This window comes from Melitaea cinxia, chromosome 22, assembly GCF_905220565.1.
Source record: "Melitaea cinxia chromosome 22, ilMelCinx1.1, whole genome shotgun sequence".
Classification (NCBI taxonomy): domain Eukaryota; kingdom Metazoa; phylum Arthropoda; class Insecta; order Lepidoptera; family Nymphalidae; genus Melitaea; species Melitaea cinxia.
The window spans coordinates 2,383,555-2,402,647 of NC_059415.1; the positions used below are offsets into that span (position 1 = coordinate 2,383,555).

At 34.3% G+C, this 19,093-nt stretch overlaps 1 protein-coding gene and 1 non-coding gene across 2 annotated transcripts; both read right to left on the bottom strand.

Annotated features, from left to right (window-relative positions):
* Window positions 1–223: 223 nt before the first annotated feature.
* LOC123664761 (6-phosphogluconolactonase) lies at window positions 224–7,290 on the bottom strand. Its single transcript, XM_045599243.1, has 4 exons — window positions 7,098–7,290; window positions 6,461–6,661; window positions 5,639–5,919; window positions 224–908 (listed from the first exon to the last, which is right to left on the bottom strand). Exons 1-4 carry the CDS (start codon window positions 7,213–7,215, stop codon window positions 810–812), a joined length of 699 nt encoding a protein of 232 aa, XP_045455199.1. The 5' UTR covers window positions 7,216–7,290; the 3' UTR covers window positions 224–809.
* Window positions 7,291–12,106: 4,816 nt separating this feature from the next.
* On the bottom strand, window positions 12,107–12,190 carry Trnal-cag. The gene has a single exon. It is a non-coding gene; the product is annotated as a tRNA-Leu (tRNA).
* Window positions 12,191–19,093: the final 6,903 nt, after the last annotated feature.

Consider the following 19,093-nt stretch of genomic DNA (forward strand, 5'->3'; position numbering starts at 1 on the left):
GATAATATTTTATTTCTTTATTAAACATGAAGAAATAGTTCCTTAGTTATCATAAAATATTTCCTTTCTTTAAGGACTTCAAAAGCCTATCGAGAGCCTCCTATTAGAGAAGCCTATTGACTGCTCAGTCAATTTCCTTTATGTTTTCCTCATTCTACGCGATAAAGTGAATTCATCAATTATTTTGGAAAGTTTGGGTATGACAAAAAATTAAATCAAAATATATTTTTCATCTTTTATTAAACAGAAAGGTCAACATAGTATAATTCCTAAACTAGCAACAAGTGCTTACATAGTAAATAATTTAGCAATAGCCATATAATAATAAAAATTACAAAAAACCCATCAACCCCCAAGGCACAAAATTGTGTGATATCCTACTAATGAAGCATAAATTATAAAAAATTGTATTGACATAGATTTGTCAATTTAATTGGACACTTGATGAATGAGTGGCCTGACAAACAATCTTGATATTTATTTAGGACTTTATTCACTGTGGATAAAGTTTATCCTGCAAATAAGTTACGAATAGACTAACAGCAGCAGCTAGAATAGGCCATTATGACCAGTTTCTTCTCATTTGATTAGCTATAACTGTTAAGTGATCATTCATTATCCACTACAAGTAAAACATGCCCATAAAATTTTAAAATCTATGCAACCAAGGTTTATTTTATTGTAAAATTAAAATGCAATTTAATAATTATGCATTTGAGAAACAATGATGGTAATTTTTAATCCATATTTTAGTTTACCATTTTATTTTTGAGGAATAGGCCACCATTTTAGTAACAAGCTTGAAATAATTATAAATGTATTGCTGCTGCATCGTCCACAATCCAATACAAAGAACCTTCAGGTTTAACTCTGGCGGCAGGTAAGTCTTCTTTATCTTTTATTATCCTCTGGAAACAACAATTGAAACATAAATTTCAACACGTAACAACAATTTGGCAACAACTAATGACATTTTGGCACCTGTGTCTGAGTAATTTGTTTAAAAAATATTTAAAAATGGAATAAGAATAATAATAGCTGATAAATTTTTAGTAATTTTAATCCTTTATTTAATTTTATTTTTTGATTTTATTGGTAGATAACATTACTGGTGAAATATCAGCAGATATCTGTTAAACAGAAGTTATTGCTACATTTTAACTGTTTACTTTTTACAAAAAAAAAATAATTTAGAACTACTAATAATAAAGTTTAAAAGTTTGTTTCTGTGTTAAGCTGGGCATTGACGATCAGTTTTTCGCGTCAGTTTAACTGATCAGTTTTTCACGCTCTCCAAAATTTAATCGTGAGTGTAGAACCATCGCTCCAGAGTTACGAGCCACGTATATAAATCCAAAACAGCGCGTCGCGCCGAACTGCCCGTGTGTGTGTAATCGTGGTTCCAACCAATCGCGTTATTTTGCTCGCAGCATCCGCGGTGATTGAGAGTGCACTAGTGTAGTTTTTGTTTTTAAAATGTTGGCGTTGGTGTCCTCTAGACGAGTTATAATGACAGCATTTATTGAAAAATATAAAAAGTCAGAATGTTTGTGGAAAACGAACGAAAATTATAAAATTAAACAGCATCGACAAAAAGTTTTATTTCACAAACCATCATTGATCTAACTCTGGCGACAGAGCATGTGTCCGAATATATTTCAGATTGGCATGTGTCTGACGACGTGTCGTGCTCTGATCACCGGTGGATCAAATACAACCTAGAAGTCACGCTGACGTCACCTGCACCCCGCCGTAACCCTCGGAGGATGGACCGCGGCAGGTATGAGCTTCTGACAGCGGAGAAACTCAAAGGCGTCGAACTACCCGATAACCATGAAGGCACGGAGGACATTGATAATCATATCAACCAGATAACTGACTGCCTAATCACCAGCTTCGAACAAACATGCCCACTTTCATCACCTAGAGCGCGACAGTTCTGCAAAGGGCACTGGTGGGGACCGGAGCTCGAAAAGCTACGACGCAGGGTGAGGAAGGTGTTCAACAGAGCAAAGAATACTCGTCTAGAACACCACTGGGATGCCTACAAGCAGGCCCAATATCACTACAAAAGGCGCATCAGAATAAGGAAGAAGGAGTGCTGGAGGCGCTTTTGTACCAACATAGAAACGAACAATCAGGCGAACAGAGTCAAGAATATATTGTGCAGCGAACCGGTGCACAACCTGGGTAACCTGAAAAGACCGGATGGAACATACACCAAAACGGATCTGGAAACTTCAGAACTGTTAATAACTACACACTTCCCAGGATGCCAAATCGAAAGAATTGCGGCATGGGAGGAAGAGCCAAAGAAGACACCTATAATGGTGGACTGGATCACCGCCAAGAAAATTGTCACACATGACAAAGTAAAATGGGCCATCAACAGTTTCTTACCATACAAGTCGGCAGGACTGGATAAGGTGTTTCCAGGTCTGCTAAGATGGAGTGATAGGAAACTTATCGACCACCTTGTCTCCATTTATAGGAGCTGCTTAGCTTATTGCTACACTCCAAAGTTATGGAGGGAAGTTAAGGTAGTCTTCATACCTAAACCCGGCAAAGGAGACTACTCACAACCAAAATCATTCAGACCTATTAGCCTTACCTCCTTTCTATTGAAAGTTTTGGAAAGGCTAATAGATCGGGAGCTGAGGAGCACAACTCTGGTTGAGCAACCCCTGAATCCCAACCAACATGCCTACTCAATGGGCAAATCAACGGACTCTGCCCTACATACGGTTATATCCTATATAGAGGGCAATCTCCATCACAAAATATCAACCTTAGGCGCCTTTATTGATATTGAAGGGGCCTTTGATAAAACTAAGTTCACCAGCATAAGCCGTGCCCTGACCAAGCATGGAGTCAATAACACGATTGCCGGGTGGATTGACAGCATGCTGAAATACAGGGCCATCCAATTCACTGTGAATGAAATAACTAGAGGCGTTGTAGCGAGGGGGTGTCCGCAGGGGGGGTCCTTTCCCCACTTCTGTGGAACATAGTGATCGACGAACTGATCACCTTGCTCAACGACCGCAGATTTCTAACAGTGGGCTATGCAGACGACTTAACTGTACTCATCAGTGGACCATCTGAGAGGACAGTCTGCGACCAAATGAGGGCCGCACTAAAAGTCGTTGAACAGTGGTGTACGGACCACGAACTAACAGTGAACCCCGCAAAGACGGAACTTGTGATGTTCACAAATAAACGGAATTTAGGAAACCTTAAACTTCCTAAATTATTTGGCACCAGTCTTGCCCTAACCAAGGAGGTCAAATATCTTGGAGTAATCCTGGATAGTAAGCTTCTTTGGAACAGGCATTTAGACTCAAAAATCAACAAAGCCAGCATAATCCTCTGCCAATGCAAAAGGCTCCTCGGCAAAAGCTGGGGCATATCACCTAAAATTACTCTATGGCTTTACAAAACTATTGTCAGGCCTATAATCACCTACGGTGCGGTAATCTGGTGGCAGAGAACAGAACTTACAACCGTTAGAAACAAACTCCAGCGGTTTCAGAGAATAGCATGCTCTGCAATCACTGGCTGTATGCGTACCGCCCCCACAGCAGCTCTTGAGGTTATGCTTGACCTGGCACCGCTTGACTTGTTCATACAACAGGAGGCGGCTATGTCGGCTATCAGGCTGAAACACTTGGGCTTGTGGTGCAACCAGGAGGGTCCACACAATAGACTTTGGAGCAACCTTGTGAGCTATGAGCCACTACTTGCTGCTCCTTGTGATAGGATTCCCAAACAACATATTTTCGAAAGAAAGTACCATATACAACCGTTTGAGGCTGAAAGAGACCAATCCGGCATACGCGAGGTCCGCATCTACACGGATGGCTCCAAAATGGGGTCTGGCACCGGTGCCGGAGTGTACTCACAAGACCTCAATATCAACTTATCACTAACGCTGGGCCAACACAGCTCCATCTTTCAATGTGAGTGTGTTGCGATAACCCATGCAGCCACCGCCGTCCTGTCAAAAGGCATTAGGGATTACAATATCCGTATTCTGTCGGACAGCATGGCCGTACTTAAAGCGCTAGAGAGCAGTTCGACTAACTCTAGTCTTATATACGAATGTCATCAAACCCTGGAAGTTTTAGCCTCACACAATGAGGTAATCCTCCAGTGGATAAAAGGACATAGTGGATCGCACGGAAACGATGCTGCCGACGAGCTTGCAAGACAAGGGTCCAGTACAAAGGTTGCCGGCCCAACCATCCTATTGCCGCTACCATTTGGACAACTGCGCTCGTGGGTAAGGCAACGTACACGTGCAAATCACAATGCCCTTTGGGCAAACCAAACCGGCTGTAGACAGTCCAAATTGATACTCACGGAAGTATCACCGCACCTAGCGTGCCGACTGCTCAGTCTCAACCGCCTGGACATCAGAATAGTTGTTGGCACGATTACCGGCCATATGGCACTCAACCACCAACTATTCATCATGAATGCAACAGACAGCCCTCTTTGCAGGGGCTGTCTGGCTGCTGAAGAAACAGCCGCCCACGTAATCCTGGAATGCGAGGGAGTGGCCGCACACCGGGCTACCATCCTTAAGGATATAAGGACGCTCCGAGAAGCCTGTGAACGCCCCAGGAGGCTTCTGAGCTTCTGGAAGGAGCTGGGCTGGCTGAACTAGTCAGCCCACTTTTCACGCATAATGGACCACCTTTGCGTCTAAATGCGGAAAATCGAGCCCAACACAAATACAAATACAAATACACCTACTATTTTTATTTATTTTTTATATTTATAACATATACACACGGTCGTCTCTTCCTACAGTAAGCAACGTAATGCTCGTGCTATAGGTAACTGCCGGCTGATATGGATACATTTTTTTTATAAATACATATAAATAATACTTAGAAATAAATAAATACATTTATAATTAATGGTATTAACGACACCGTGCATGATCGATTGACCATTGACATACTTATTAGTTATTTATTACAGATGAGGTACAACTAATAATAAAAACTGTTCATATAGAATTATAGACCATTGTAGACCAGTATATGGCGACAAACAGTAGCCGCTTTAAGAATTAATGTTTCTTCTTCGGAATCAGAATCCATTTTTTTTTTCTCAACAAAAATACGTAGTACCTACACGTCCTTTAAACAGCCCGGTCGGTCGAAAACTGAAGAGTCGGAGTGACGCCAGTGAGTGGGGAAATATTTCAACTGACGCGAAAAACTGATCGTCAATCGCTAGCTTTACTGAACCCATTAATCCTCGAGTGTTCTGATCTAATTAAAAAAAATCCTTTTGCTCTAACTTTATGCTCTGTTTACCAGAGAATCATATTATATCAAAAGTAAACATATTAAACCAAATTTGTCAACAACAAATATTATGAATCAATACCTCATAAGGAATACTACACTAAGCTGATAGGCAGGCTTCGATGAATAACTCTAATGTAAATCTAACAATTTACTAATCTAGAACCATTTATACGATATTTTCGAATGAAATACATAACATGGGAACATAATATTCCGAAATTTGTGAATCCCCTAACATAAATAAAAAATTCCCAAGATCAGTTTGTGTGGTATTCCATAGAGTTATTGAAATGTCATATACATATAGTACTCACTTTGATCATATCAGCTTTACCAGAACCACTAATAGCAAATATGCAGTTCCTAGCGTTATTTACAACTGGGTAAGTCATAGTTATTCGACTTGGGGGAGGTTTTGGGGAATCTGTTATAGGGGCTATCTTTAAAGACGTCTCATTGAGTAGGGGATGTCCGGGAAATAATGAACAGGTGTGCCCATCGGGTCCCATACCCAATAGTAATAGGTCAAAGTTGAAATTGTCGCTTTTGAATAATTCCTTTAGTTTCTGCGTATAGTCGTTAGCTGCTTCTTCGGCTGTGAAATGTTATTAAGTTATCATTTGTTTTATTACTTATTTAAATTATACAGTAGTCAATGATACATTAATATTAATTACTCTACAGTAATAAAAACATCACCAAGTTTATAAGTTTATATATTATAATACAGTTAAGTTACACCAGTAGTACTTGTTATAAACCATTTTATTACTATAAATTTTATTTTGGTGTACCTAATTATTATTCATACTTTATAAATTGAAATAAATTTAAAACTAAAATAAAGAATAGTTCTATTTTGCTTTGATAACAGAAAATATGTTGTGGGTTCTTGTCAAAGTTGCCTCGGAGAGCATGTTCAGTTGTGGGTCCCAGTTATTATCATTTATGTTAGTTAGCGATTGATACTCATAATAGGGAAAATATCTTCTAACCCGCAGTGGAGCACTATGGTGGATAAGGATTAGAGCCTTCTCCTGCATAGAGAATGAGGCATAGGCTTAGCAGTGGTATGTTACAAGCTGAATCAAACAATCAATCAATGTACCAATAAAAACACTTTATAATTGACTTACCACTGACACCTTGTTTAATAACAACAAATTGCTCCTTTGTTAATTGAGTTTTAGGTATCAGCTGTCTACTGTAAGTGCCAAATGTCGAATCCTCACTGTCTTCAGGAACCACTCTCTCGTCACAAAAAGCTAGTGACCATTTAGACCAATCTGTGTTTACTAATGGTAAGCCTTCACATAAATATTTCACAACTGAACCTCCTGAAATAAGAAACGAATTTTATTAAATAACAGTAAGCTATGTATGAAACATATGCTGTGTCAGCATATGTTGAATGGAAATCCAGATCTATAGAAGAATCTAAGGCAGGCTATAAGAAAAATAATTGACAGTAGTGTTTTTCACACAAATATTATGTGTTATGTGTTCCTCCATTTATGTGTTATTTGTTCCTTTATAGGAATACCTATATAAACGACCTATTAGCGAAAAGAGATAACGCTATAGGAAAAAAGTATAAGAATTGTAAAAGGAAAAATATTTCTTGAAAGTTTGTTTAAATATTTGAAAATTCAAGAAATAAATATTTATAATGAACTCAATATATTTTTGTACTTTATTTTAAACTAGCTTAAAATTAGGTACATTAACATTAAGTACAATATCAGAGAAACTTTAACAAAGTTTACACTTTACCGGAAAGGCCGATGAAAAACTTTCCTCGATTGAGTATAGCATCGTTTGATATTTTTTCTATGTACAAAGACAACTTTTTGATCAATTCGTCTTCATTTGCAACTTTTATCGTCGTCATAGTAATTAATAATTATATCTTGATTTTTATTTAGTTTTATTTAACCTTAAATTTTGACAGCTGTAACCTTCAAAAGACTCAGAAGTTTTAACCGATTACTACTTTAAAGTTTAGTATTCTGTCAAATCTTGTGTCAAACCAAATATAATCTATAATCTATATCTATCTATAATCTATAATATAATATATATAATATATAATAATATAATATATATAATATAATAATAATAATATATATAAAAGCGAAAGGTCACTCACTCATCACGAAATCTCCGAAACTATAACAACTACAAACTTGAAATTTGGCAAGTAGGCTCCTTATAGGACATAGATATCTGCTAAGAACGGATTTTACGAAACTCGACCCCTAAAGGGGTAAAGCGGGGGTTGCAAGTTTGTATGAAAGTCCTATGTTTTTGAAGTAAGAGACTTGAAATTTAAAATGTAAGCTCTATAGATGGTGAAAAGGTGTCCAAATAATGCATCGTAATCTAGATATATATAAAAGAAAGGTCACCGACGCACTCATCACGAGAACTGAAAAACCTCTGGATGGTCCATCCATCCAGGTTGGACAAAGATGAAATTTGGCAGGGAGGTAGATTATAGTTAGTAGACGTCCGCTAAGAACGGATTTTGCGATATTCCACCGCTAAGGGGGTTTAATTGGAGTTGATAGTTTGTATGAAACATATACAGCAGCTATAAGTTCGCCTGATAGGTTATTTATACTGCAGTCTGGAAATAAAACTGAAAATGTGGTGTATAGAGAGGTTTTATAAAAATAACTATTAAATTATACTAAATTGTGCCTTTTAAAAAGTTACTCAGTGTGATAACATGACTGAAATAAAAAAATAATTTTCGTTATACATCTTAATAGTAATGCATATCTTCGTAAGCACGCGTAAGTAGTCGCGGGCAACAGTTAGTGAATTATAAAACAAAGTCCCCAAAAGTGTATGTGATCGATTCCCTCAAAATCTACTGAACGGATTTTCATGTGGTTTCACCAATGGAGAGAGGGCTTCAAGAGGAAGGTTTTAATAAGACTTTCACTGTAAGTTTGCCGGGAAAATTTTGTGACACACTGATTTCAACGCGGGCGAAGCCGCGGGCACATCTAGTAAGTTTTATATAGCTGTTATCTGTATATAGAAACAGAACAAGAATAAAACAGAAAGAAAAAGAATAGAACAGATTAAGAAATGAATAGATCAGAATAGAACAGAACAGAATAGTACAGAATAGAAAAGAACAGAACAGAACAAAACTGAACAGGATAGAGAACAGAATAGATTAAACAGAACAGAATAGAATAGAATAGAACAGAATAGAAAAGAATAGAACAGAACAGAATAGAACAGAACAGAATAAAAAAGAATAGAACAAAACAGAATAGAACGAAACAGAATAGAACAGAATAGAATAGAACAGAACAGAATAGAATAGAATAGAATAGAAGAGAACAGAATAGAATAGAATAGAACAGAATAGACCAGAATAGAACAGAATAGAACAGAATAGAACAGAATAGAATAGAACAGAACAGAACAGAATAGAATAGAACAGAACAGAACAGAATAGAATAGAACAGAATAGAAAAGAATAAGAACAGAACAGAATAGAACAGAATAGAAAAGAATAGAACAGAATAGAACAGAACAGAACAGAATAGAATAGAACAGAATAGAAAAGAATAAGAACAGAACAGAATAGAACAGAATAGAAAAGAATAGAATGGAAAAGAATAGAATAGAACAGAATAGAACACAAAAGAACAGAATAAGAACAGAACAGAACAGAATAGAACAAAAAAGAATGGAACAAAACAGAACAAAAGTTAACAGAATAGAGAATAAAATAGAACAGAACAGAATAGAATAGAACTGAATATAAAAGAATAGAACGGAACAGAATAGAACAGAACAGAATAGAACAAAACAGAACAAAACTTAACAGAATAGAGAATGGAACAGAACAGAATATAATAGAACAGAATAGAACAGAATAGAGTAGAACAGAATAGAGTAGGACAGAATAGAGTAGAATAGAATATAACAGGATTAGAACAGAACAAAACTTAACAGAATAGAGAATACAACAGAACAGACCAGAATAGAATAGAATAGAACAGAATAAGAACAGAACAGAATAGAATGGAATAGAACTGTTCTCAAACTTTCGTTCTTATTATGTTCTCAAACTGTTCAGAATCTGAATCTGAAATCGAGAACAGTTCTATTCTGTTCTATTCTATTCTGTTCTATTCTCTATTCTGTTAAGTTTTGTTCTGTTCTGTTCTTATTCTGTTCTATTCTATTCTGTTCCGTTCTATTCTTTTATATTCAGTTCTATTCTATTCTGTTCTGTTCTATTTTATTCTCTATTCTGTTAAGTTTTGTTCTGTTTTGTTCCATTCTTTTTTGTTCTATTCTGTTCTGTTCTGTTCTTATTCTGTTCTTTTGTGTTCTATTCTGTTCTATTCTATTCTTTTCCATTCTATTCTTTTCTATTCTGTTCTATTCTGTTCTGTTCTTATTCTTTTCTATTCTGTTCTATTCTATTCTGTTCTGTTCTGTTCTATTCTGTTCTATTCTTTTCTATTCTGTTCTATTCTGTTCTGTTCTTATTCTTTTCTATTCTGTTCTATTCTATTCTGTTCTGTTCTGTTCTATTCTATTCTGTTCTGTTCTGTTCTATTCTATTCTGTTCTATTCTGTTCTATTCTGTTCTATTCTGGTCTATTCTGTTCTATTCTATTCTATTCTGTTCTCTTCTATTCTATTCTATTCTATTCTGTTCTGTTCTATTCTATTCTGTTCTATTCTGTTTCGTTCTATTCTGTTTTGTTCTATTCTTTTTTATTCTGTTCTGTTCTATTCTGTTCTGTTCTATTCTTTTCTATTCTGTTCTATTCTATTCTATTCTGTTCTGTTTAATCTATTCTGTTCTCTATCCTGTTCAGTTTTGTTCTGTTCTGTTCTTTTCTATTCTGTACTATTCTGTTCTGTTCTATTCTGATCTATTCATTTCTTAATCTGTTCTATTCTTTTTCTTTCTGTTTTATTCTTGTTCTGTTTCTATATACAGATAACAGCTATATAAAACTTACTAGATGTGCCCGCGGCTTCGCCCGCGTTGAAATCAGTGTGTCACAAAATTTTCCCGGCAAACTTACAGTGAAAGTCTTATTAAAACCTTCCTCTTGAAGCCCTCTCTCCATTGGTGAAACCACATGAAAATCCGTTCAGTAGATTTTGAGGGAATCGATCACATACACTTTTGGGGACTTTGTTTTATAATTCACTAACTGTTGCCCGCGACTACTTACGCGTGCTTACGAAGATATGCATTACTATTAAGATGTATAACGAAAATTATTTTTTTATTTCAGTCATGTTATCACACTGAGTAACTTTTTAAAAGGCACAATTTAGTATAATTTAATAGTTATTTTTATAAAACCTCTCTATACACCACATTTTCAGTTTTATTTCCAGACTGCAGTATAAATAACCTATCAGGCGAACTTATAGCTGCTGTATATGTTTCATACAAACTATCAACTCCAATTAAACCCCCTTAGCGGTGGAATATCGCAAAATCCGTTCTTAGCGGACGTCTACTAACTATAATCTACCTCCCTGCCAAATTTCATCTTTGTCCAACCTGGATGGATGGACCATCCAGAGGTTTTTCAGTTCTCGTGATGAGTGCGTCGGTGACCTTTCTTTTATATATATCTAGATTACGATGCATTATTTGGACACCTTTTCACCATCTATAGAGCTTACATTTTAAATTTCAAGTCTCTTACTTCAAAAACATAGGACTTTCATACAAACTTGCAACCCCCGCTTTACCCCTTTAGGGGTCGAGTTTCGTAAAATCCGTTCTTAGCAGATATCTATGTCCTATAAGGAGCCTACTTGCCAAATTTCAAGTTTGTAGTTGTTATAGTTTCGGAGATTTCGTGATGAGTGAGTGACCTTTCGCTTTTATATATATTATAGATTATAGATTATAGATTATAGATTATAGATTATCGCATATATAAAACAAAAGAAAAAAAGTTTCACTAGTTCTAGTTTTTATTACGATATTAAAGCTATTATCATAATAAATAAGCAATAATTCATTGTTTATAGCGTCGACACTCAACTGTTATGTGTCTGTTAAAAAATAAAAACTATTAGAATTTTAAAGCTTTTGACATACAAATTAAATACAAACATAGCTCTTACGCAAATTTATGGACATTAAAATAACATTACCTAGTAAATTTAGTAGTCTATCATTAATAAAACGGTAGGCTTAAGCGGTAACAGATTCGAAAAATTGTAGATATTGAAATCTATACATATAATAAAATGGTAGGAAAGTCAAAACTGTACATTGAATATTTTTTTTAAAAGAATACTTGGGGTGTGATCTACAATCGAACCGAAGCCAAAAATATAGTTTTTAGAATTTTTGTCTGTTTGTCACTTTGTCTGTTTGTCTGTATGTATGTCCGGGATAAACTCAAAAAGTACTGCATGGATTTACTTCAAATTTGGCACGAATATTATTAAGAAGTCGGGTCAACATATAGGCTACAAATTATCACGCTATCACCTACGGGGAACGAGCAGTGAACCTTTATTTCTTCAACGCATTCTGTAACAACGTGTAATCTAACGACGCATATTTGAATGTTGTTATTATGTTAATAACCATGCTATAAGCTAGCTTCATACTATAAATAAAGACATTCTGTAGTATATTTAGTATCAGCATTGCACCCGTGCGAAGCCGGGGCGGGTCGCTAGTATTGAATAAATCAAAATAATATAGAAAGAACTAGGTTTTAGTCTGAAGTAAATTAAAAGTAATGGAAAAAATATCTTGTCAGAAGTGGGATTCGAACCCACGCCCACAGAAGTGGACTGCGACCTGAACGCAGCGCCTTAGACCGCTCGGCCATCCTGACATGAAACTTTTATGCGAAATAAATATTCACTTATTAAAAATTATATACTAGAATAAAAAAAGCTATTTTATTATTGTTTTTAGATACATTCATAATTTTATTTTTTTGAAAAAGACAATTAAAACGAATTTTTCTTTTTCTGCTTGTAAAATTTACATTACTTCTCAAGTATACTGGAATACTATACAATAAAAACATGGCTTATTTAGAGCCATGAGAAAGAATTAGTACATATTTTATTAATTAGTATTTTATTAATTAGTAAACAATTTTTGTATAAAAAAAAACAAGCTACTGAATCATAGATACTAAATATTTTAATAATTTTTAATAATCTATTCCATACAAGATGGCAGCACATTAATTATTGTGTTATAGGAAGTTCTTCGTCAGATGGCGTTGATCGTCCCAATTTTTGTTTAATTTATAGGGTGAGAAAAAGTGAAAGTATTATTGAAAATGGGCACGTCGACCGCCACCGAACGGTTGTTGACCGTCAAAAATATTTCTACATGACGTAATTGTGGTAATATCGGTGACTGTTTTGTATTGAAGCTTTAACTCGGCTGCTGTGTCCCATGGAACTAGTACAGTTACGACTTTAATGAAATTGTATTATCCATTTATTGACTAGACAATAAAAATGATTTATTTCTATGATGAATTCTTATTTCATTTGTTTGTATTTCCTATGTATATTATAAGCAGAGTGCACTATCAAAACTTAACTTTTTTTATGAGGAATATAATAATGAAAAATATATAATGAAATAATGTAACGAATAATAAATGAAATATATTTATTTTGTTTTAGCATCATTACACAAAACAATAGAGAAAAATAAAATTGCGAACAGTTGTAATAGTGCGCATTGTATTCTATTAAAAAATAACTTCCAGTTGATCCAGAGGAGGAAAAATCGTTTGAAAATGTTACGTTAACTTTATTTTTGACTGAAACGATAGTTACCTAGTATACTTTCTAAATTAAGTAAGTTAAATTCAGTAATTTACGAACACTACACATGTAAATAACTGGGTGATTTTTTAAATACCGATGATGCTAACTTTGGTATTATTATATTATATCTTAGATGTTTTGACTTTAGATTTTTTTGATTTCTTATCATTTGCTTTTTGACAATAATTTTTAAACTTCATCTCGAATATTTATTTCTGTGTGAGTTACATGGACAATGTTTATGTGGATTACATCGACGTTGACGACCTTTTTTTTAAACAATTGTTGACCTGTTAAAAAGTAGGCAACTATCTAAATAATGTGCTGTGTGACTACGGCACCAAAGAATATAGCCACCCCCTCTTTTCCCGTGGGTGTCGTAAGAGGCGACTGGGGGATAACAAGGTTCCACTACTACCTTGGAACTTAAGAAGCCGACCGATGGCGGGATAACCATCTAACCGCTGGCTTTGAAACACACAGGCCGAAGACGGGCAACAGCGTCTTAGGTGCGACAAAGCCAGCCCTGCGGTCACTAACCCGCCTGCCCAGCGTGGTGACTATGGGCAACACACATGAGTTCACGCATTATTGGCGTGAATTTGTGGAGGCCTATGTCCGGCAGTGGACTGCAATAGGCTGGAATGATGATGATGATGATATCTAAATACTGCTGTTTACTTTGTTATTATTGTATTTGTTGTGTACTACTGTTGTTGGTGTTGACTTATGAATAAGTAAATAAATAAAATATACTTTTTAACAGTCAGCAAGCCCTTCATATGTTTTTGTCTTTTTATGTTTAAAAATATGTTTTATGTGTCAGATATTTACTGCTATATTTTTCACATGGAACTGAACATAACACTGTTAATTATGATTTTAATTACAATATTTTTACGTCTCGTACAACATTTCTTAATTGTTTTTTAAACAACAACAGCGTAGTCAGTAACTAATCAATGTATCGATCATTCTAGACTTAAATAAAAGTAATATACATCAAGTAACACACGAGTATAAGTTTGATAGGTTTTAAATTATACAGCAGACATATATTATACGAATTAAATTGAGTTTTCAAATTACTATTTGTCTATAATTATTCGTATTTATTTGACGTATAGACGGCGTAACGTTATATTATTAATATTTTGCCCTTGAACTATCACTGAAATCATGGCTAGCCCTGTCTACCAGCCAGAATGAATAAAATATCTATGAATAAAAATTCGAAAAGACCATTGGCGCTGTTGACGGTGACCGTTGTTTCCAGTCCAAGATCGTGGGTTCGATTACCCGAGTATTGTAATATTTATATTTATTTTGTTTATTTATTTAAGTGTTTAATACTTTTTTGCACATTCAGAATAGCATTAAAGACGACAGCAATATTTTAACTTAAAATAATGCAAGGGAAGGCGGTTTTATCACTAATAATGATGAGACCGCCTATTATATGTATGTATATGTATTTATAATTTTGGATTTGAATGCTTGTCAGCTGCTACCTGCGAGACCGGTATTAAGTTAAGGCTACCTTAGTATCAGACGACCGTATGTGCGTAAAAATATCTCAAAGAATAATATACTCCAGAGAGTTATCTTCAGTTTTTGGAATATACACATATTTGTCGCTTACAACTTGGTAATTTAGGTCCATTAGTATTTTTTGAACAGCGATCTCTTCCAGACAATTTTTCATTTTTTATTTATGAGAATTACAAGGCAGTTACAGTTTTTATTATGTATTTAGTGGGACAAAGCAACCTTCATGCACGCATGAATTCTAACTAATCATGTAAAAAATTGGCGTTTACATACATACATCGTGCTCAGAACTATATACCAAAATGAACATAAATTGAGTAATTATACTGTACAGTTCAGGTCCTTGATATCAGTAATTATAAATTATATAATATTAAACGGAACCATTAAAAAAAAAAAAAAACAATTATATGTAACGAAAATTATTGGTTTAATATAATTTATTAATGTTGTTGGTGTTATATCGCCTATGATTCCGCTTCTATTGCTTGTGAAGTCTAAACGTTTTTATAATTTCGCCTGCGGGCTCTTACGACCTTCTGCCTATTGAGCTGTTAATACTATCTGAACTTAATATTTTATTAATAATTATATATAATGTGTTAAGTTATCGTTATTTTTATATAACATAATAATGTACTTTAAGATTGTCTGTCTTTTGGTAGTTATATGCTTAAAGAGATTTTATTAGTTCGCATAGGTACATTAGTAGAAATTTTAGAATCAAATAAATTGTACCTGTAGTTCAATTGTTTACTGAAAAGTTATTACCGAGTCGAGATGTAATTTCAGTTCATAAAAAGGGACAAGAAACTCAAGTAATAGGTTGTAAAAGAAAGTAACAAGTGTGTTAATAAAAATTTAAATAATTTACTGAAATATAAATTACTAAAATACAAACATACATTCAAAAAAAAAAACAGAATTTCTTTGTTAAGTACTTATGCATACAACTACTTGTTTTATATACATATCTATAACACATACGGTCGTCTGTTCCTAAGATAAAGCCTATTTACTAAAAATATCTCGTTACCAATCATCACAAGATCACATATCTTACTTTTACTCAAATTATTCTGTATAATATATATTTTAGTGTTTCAGGAACATCTTACGTCGTTTAGACTGTAATTTCAGTGAATAGTTAAGCTAGAACCTTATAAGCTTATTGGTCAATGTTCCATTGATAATAAAGTAATACTTATTACAAGTTGATTTTGAATTTACACTAAATGGAGCAAGCTTAGAGCGATACAATCAATTACATATCACGCATTTATACACAAGGAAAACAAGTTTCATGTAACTTGCTTATTCTCATGAAAATATAAATATAATTAAATATAACATAAAAATCTTTATCATTATGAAAACTTACTAAAAATATATTAATTTCTTTCTGTGTAATCCATGATTCTAACTTATTTTTTTTAAAAAGAAAATAGTTTTATTGTTTAGTTAATTATTCACAGATTTTACACCTATTTTTTATTTTGTATGAGAAAGATATTTTTTTTAATAATTCTTTTTTCGTATGCCAACACGTAGGTATACTTACGATAGATATAGCCGTGGACATTAATAAGTGTTACAATAGTTGATTTAAAGGTCTAAATAAACCCATATTTCAGCCTTTACTCATATGAGCAGTTGCACTTGACCCACATATTAAGTCTTGCTTTCTGCACTCAATACATATGTGTCGATATGGCAACACTAGTGCTGTTTCGTGATTATGTCCGAAAGGAAAAAGTATTTTTTTTCAGTTGAATTTAGCGTTAGAAAAATAATATTCATTACTGTACAGTGAATGACAAAAAATTAATTATCTGTAAAATTAAAAAAGTACTTATTTATCCGAGAAAAAATATTCTTTAAAGTGTTAGATATATATTAATCTTGTGGGGCCACCGGTTTGTAATGTTTGTTTATTAATTGTAAAGTTCGATGGTAAAGACATCTATGGTTGGTTCCCTTCCTACACCTACGAAATCCTTTACATTTATAGGTACTTATTAACTAAGTCCTCCTGATTTAACCAACAAAAATTTGATGATTATTAGATACTAAAAGGTTAAGAATCACTAGTCTAGTTGAATTTCATAAAATAGTAATAAGACCGGGAAAGATTATCTGAATATATGACCTAAAATTATGTTAAATAACAACATAGTTTCTAAATACCTATAATTAAATATTGTGGTAGCGCGTGACAAGCAAATATCTTTTGTAAAATCTGGATTGGCCCGACTGGGGAAGTACCTCGACCTTACAGAAGATCACAGATGACTAAAACTGTTCTCAATTGATGTTGTGTTTCTGCGGTGAGTCACGTTAGAGTCAGGGCGCTAATAGTAGGGTTAAATTCGGCAACGCGCTTATGATGCTTTTATATCTATATTTGTGGACCTTTATACGCTACGATTACTGCTTAGTATTAAGCAAAAAGTACGCTTATAATAAATTACCAATTAAGTAATATTAACAAATATTTATTTACACAATCATTTGCTTTCAAATCATCTCCATTAGGATAAATTAAAATAATACAAACCTAATATAGAATATGAGGATTCAGCCTATAACATCCCGCTGCTAGGCATAGGCCTATTTTCCATGTAGGAGGAGGATTGAAGCTTATACCACCACGCTGCTCCACTGCGGGTTGGCGGATATGTTCCCTACTATGTGTAACGATAGCTATCAGGTATTTATGATGACAATTAGGACCGACGGCTTAACGTGTTCTTCGAGGCACGGTGGGGAGACCCACAAGGACATACATCAAACCGGAAATTAAATATTTGTACAAATACAAATATCCATTCCGAGCGAAAAATCGAACACGCAAATTATCGATGTTTTAGGCGACTACTCGCATCACTACATCAGAGTGGTTGTGTTGTATAGACTCATTTTAAAATTATAATTTAATTACCATTAAGAAAAAAAAAGTATCTGTGTACTGACTTACGCACGTAAGAAGTAGAAGTAATATTTCATTGACTAACTTCACATTGCTAACTTCTTCTTCGTTGACTAACTTGAGGGTATCGGTTTTTTGTGACGATGTGCGCGCGAATCGTAATTTTTTTTATATTTCCCTAATGCGTCAAAAGAAGTATAACTTCAATAATTAATTGACAGAAAAAAAAAACTTAAAAATTATTCTCAACGTAGAGACAGATACAATTTTATTATTTATTTATATGTAGGTACAAGTGTAGGACGATTATAAAAAAAACCTCCAGAGCTCTAGAGCTAAAGAATGCATTAAGGTTGCCGTTTAAAAGCGCTAAATACGACCTGTCGCTTGAGACACGCCTTTTTAACTTAATAAATAACAGAAATATGTTTAAGCTGATGCTGATGCAAACGTAAGAGAAATTATAATAATAATGACACTTCGGCATATAGCTCATATTATTTAGTTAGCGGTTGTAAGCTCGAACCCGAAATATAATAAATATTAGGTCATATAGGTATATTGGTAATTATTTGTTGTTGTCTAAGCGTTTATGATAAGTACTGTGTAAATTACCAATCTATTTATTAAGTGTATAGGCTATAAAATCCTCATGTTATTACAAATGAAAACCACGAAAGTTACCTAGCTTGTACATAAAATTAACTTACTTTCACTATGATTTAACCGACTTTCAAAAAAGGATGAGGTTGTCAATTCAGTATTTTTTTATGTATTACGTTACCTCCGAACTTTTTACTGGGTGGACCGATTTCGATGATTCTTTTTTTAATCGAGAGGTGGTGCGTGTCATGTGGTCCCATTTAAATCTAACAAGTAGTTTACAATTTATATCTAACTAGCGACCCGCCCGCCTTCGCACGAGTGCAATGCTGATACTAAATATAAAATGCAAAATAAATATTTGCAATGACGTCACATTAGAAAATTAATAGCTCGTTGGCGCAGTTAGTGGCCCTGTAGTGCTTTCTGTGCCGCGGGTTGCGGGCTCGATTCCCGCCTGAGTCTGAGTGTAATATTTGTATTTATGTATTTATATATTAGTATTATGTTTCTATGTATATTTATAAAAAAAAATATAGTTATTACAGTCGGATGTTACCTGTAACACAAGCATTAAGTTGCTTACCATAGGAACAGACGACTGTGTGTGTATGTTATAAGATATTTATTTATTTATTATTAGAAACCTCTAAAACTATCAGTGCTCCTCTACTATATCATCATTTTGCCCATAGTCACCACGCTGGGCAGGTTAATTGGTAACCGCAGGGCTGGCTTTGTCGCACCAAAGACGCTGCTGCTCGTCTTCGGCCTGTGTATTTCAAAGCCAGCAGTTGTATAGTTATCCCGCCATCGGTCGGTTTTTTAAGTTCCAAGGTGGTAGTGGAACTGTTTTGTT

Excerpts from the sequence above, each read along its gene's own strand:
- LOC123664761 (XM_045599243.1), bottom strand. The coding sequence starts at position 7,215 with ATGACGACGATAAAAGTTGCAAATGAAGACGAATTGATCAAAAAGTTG. Across the intron at positions 6,662-7,097 it reads GTTTTTCATCGGCCTTTCCG|GAGGTTCAGTTGTGAAATAT; the intron begins GTAAAGTGTAAA and ends TTCTTATTTCAG. Across the intron at positions 5,920-6,460 it reads TATTAAACAAGGTGTCAGTG|CCGAAGAAGCAGCTAACGAC; the intron begins GTAAGTCAATTA and ends AACATTTCACAG.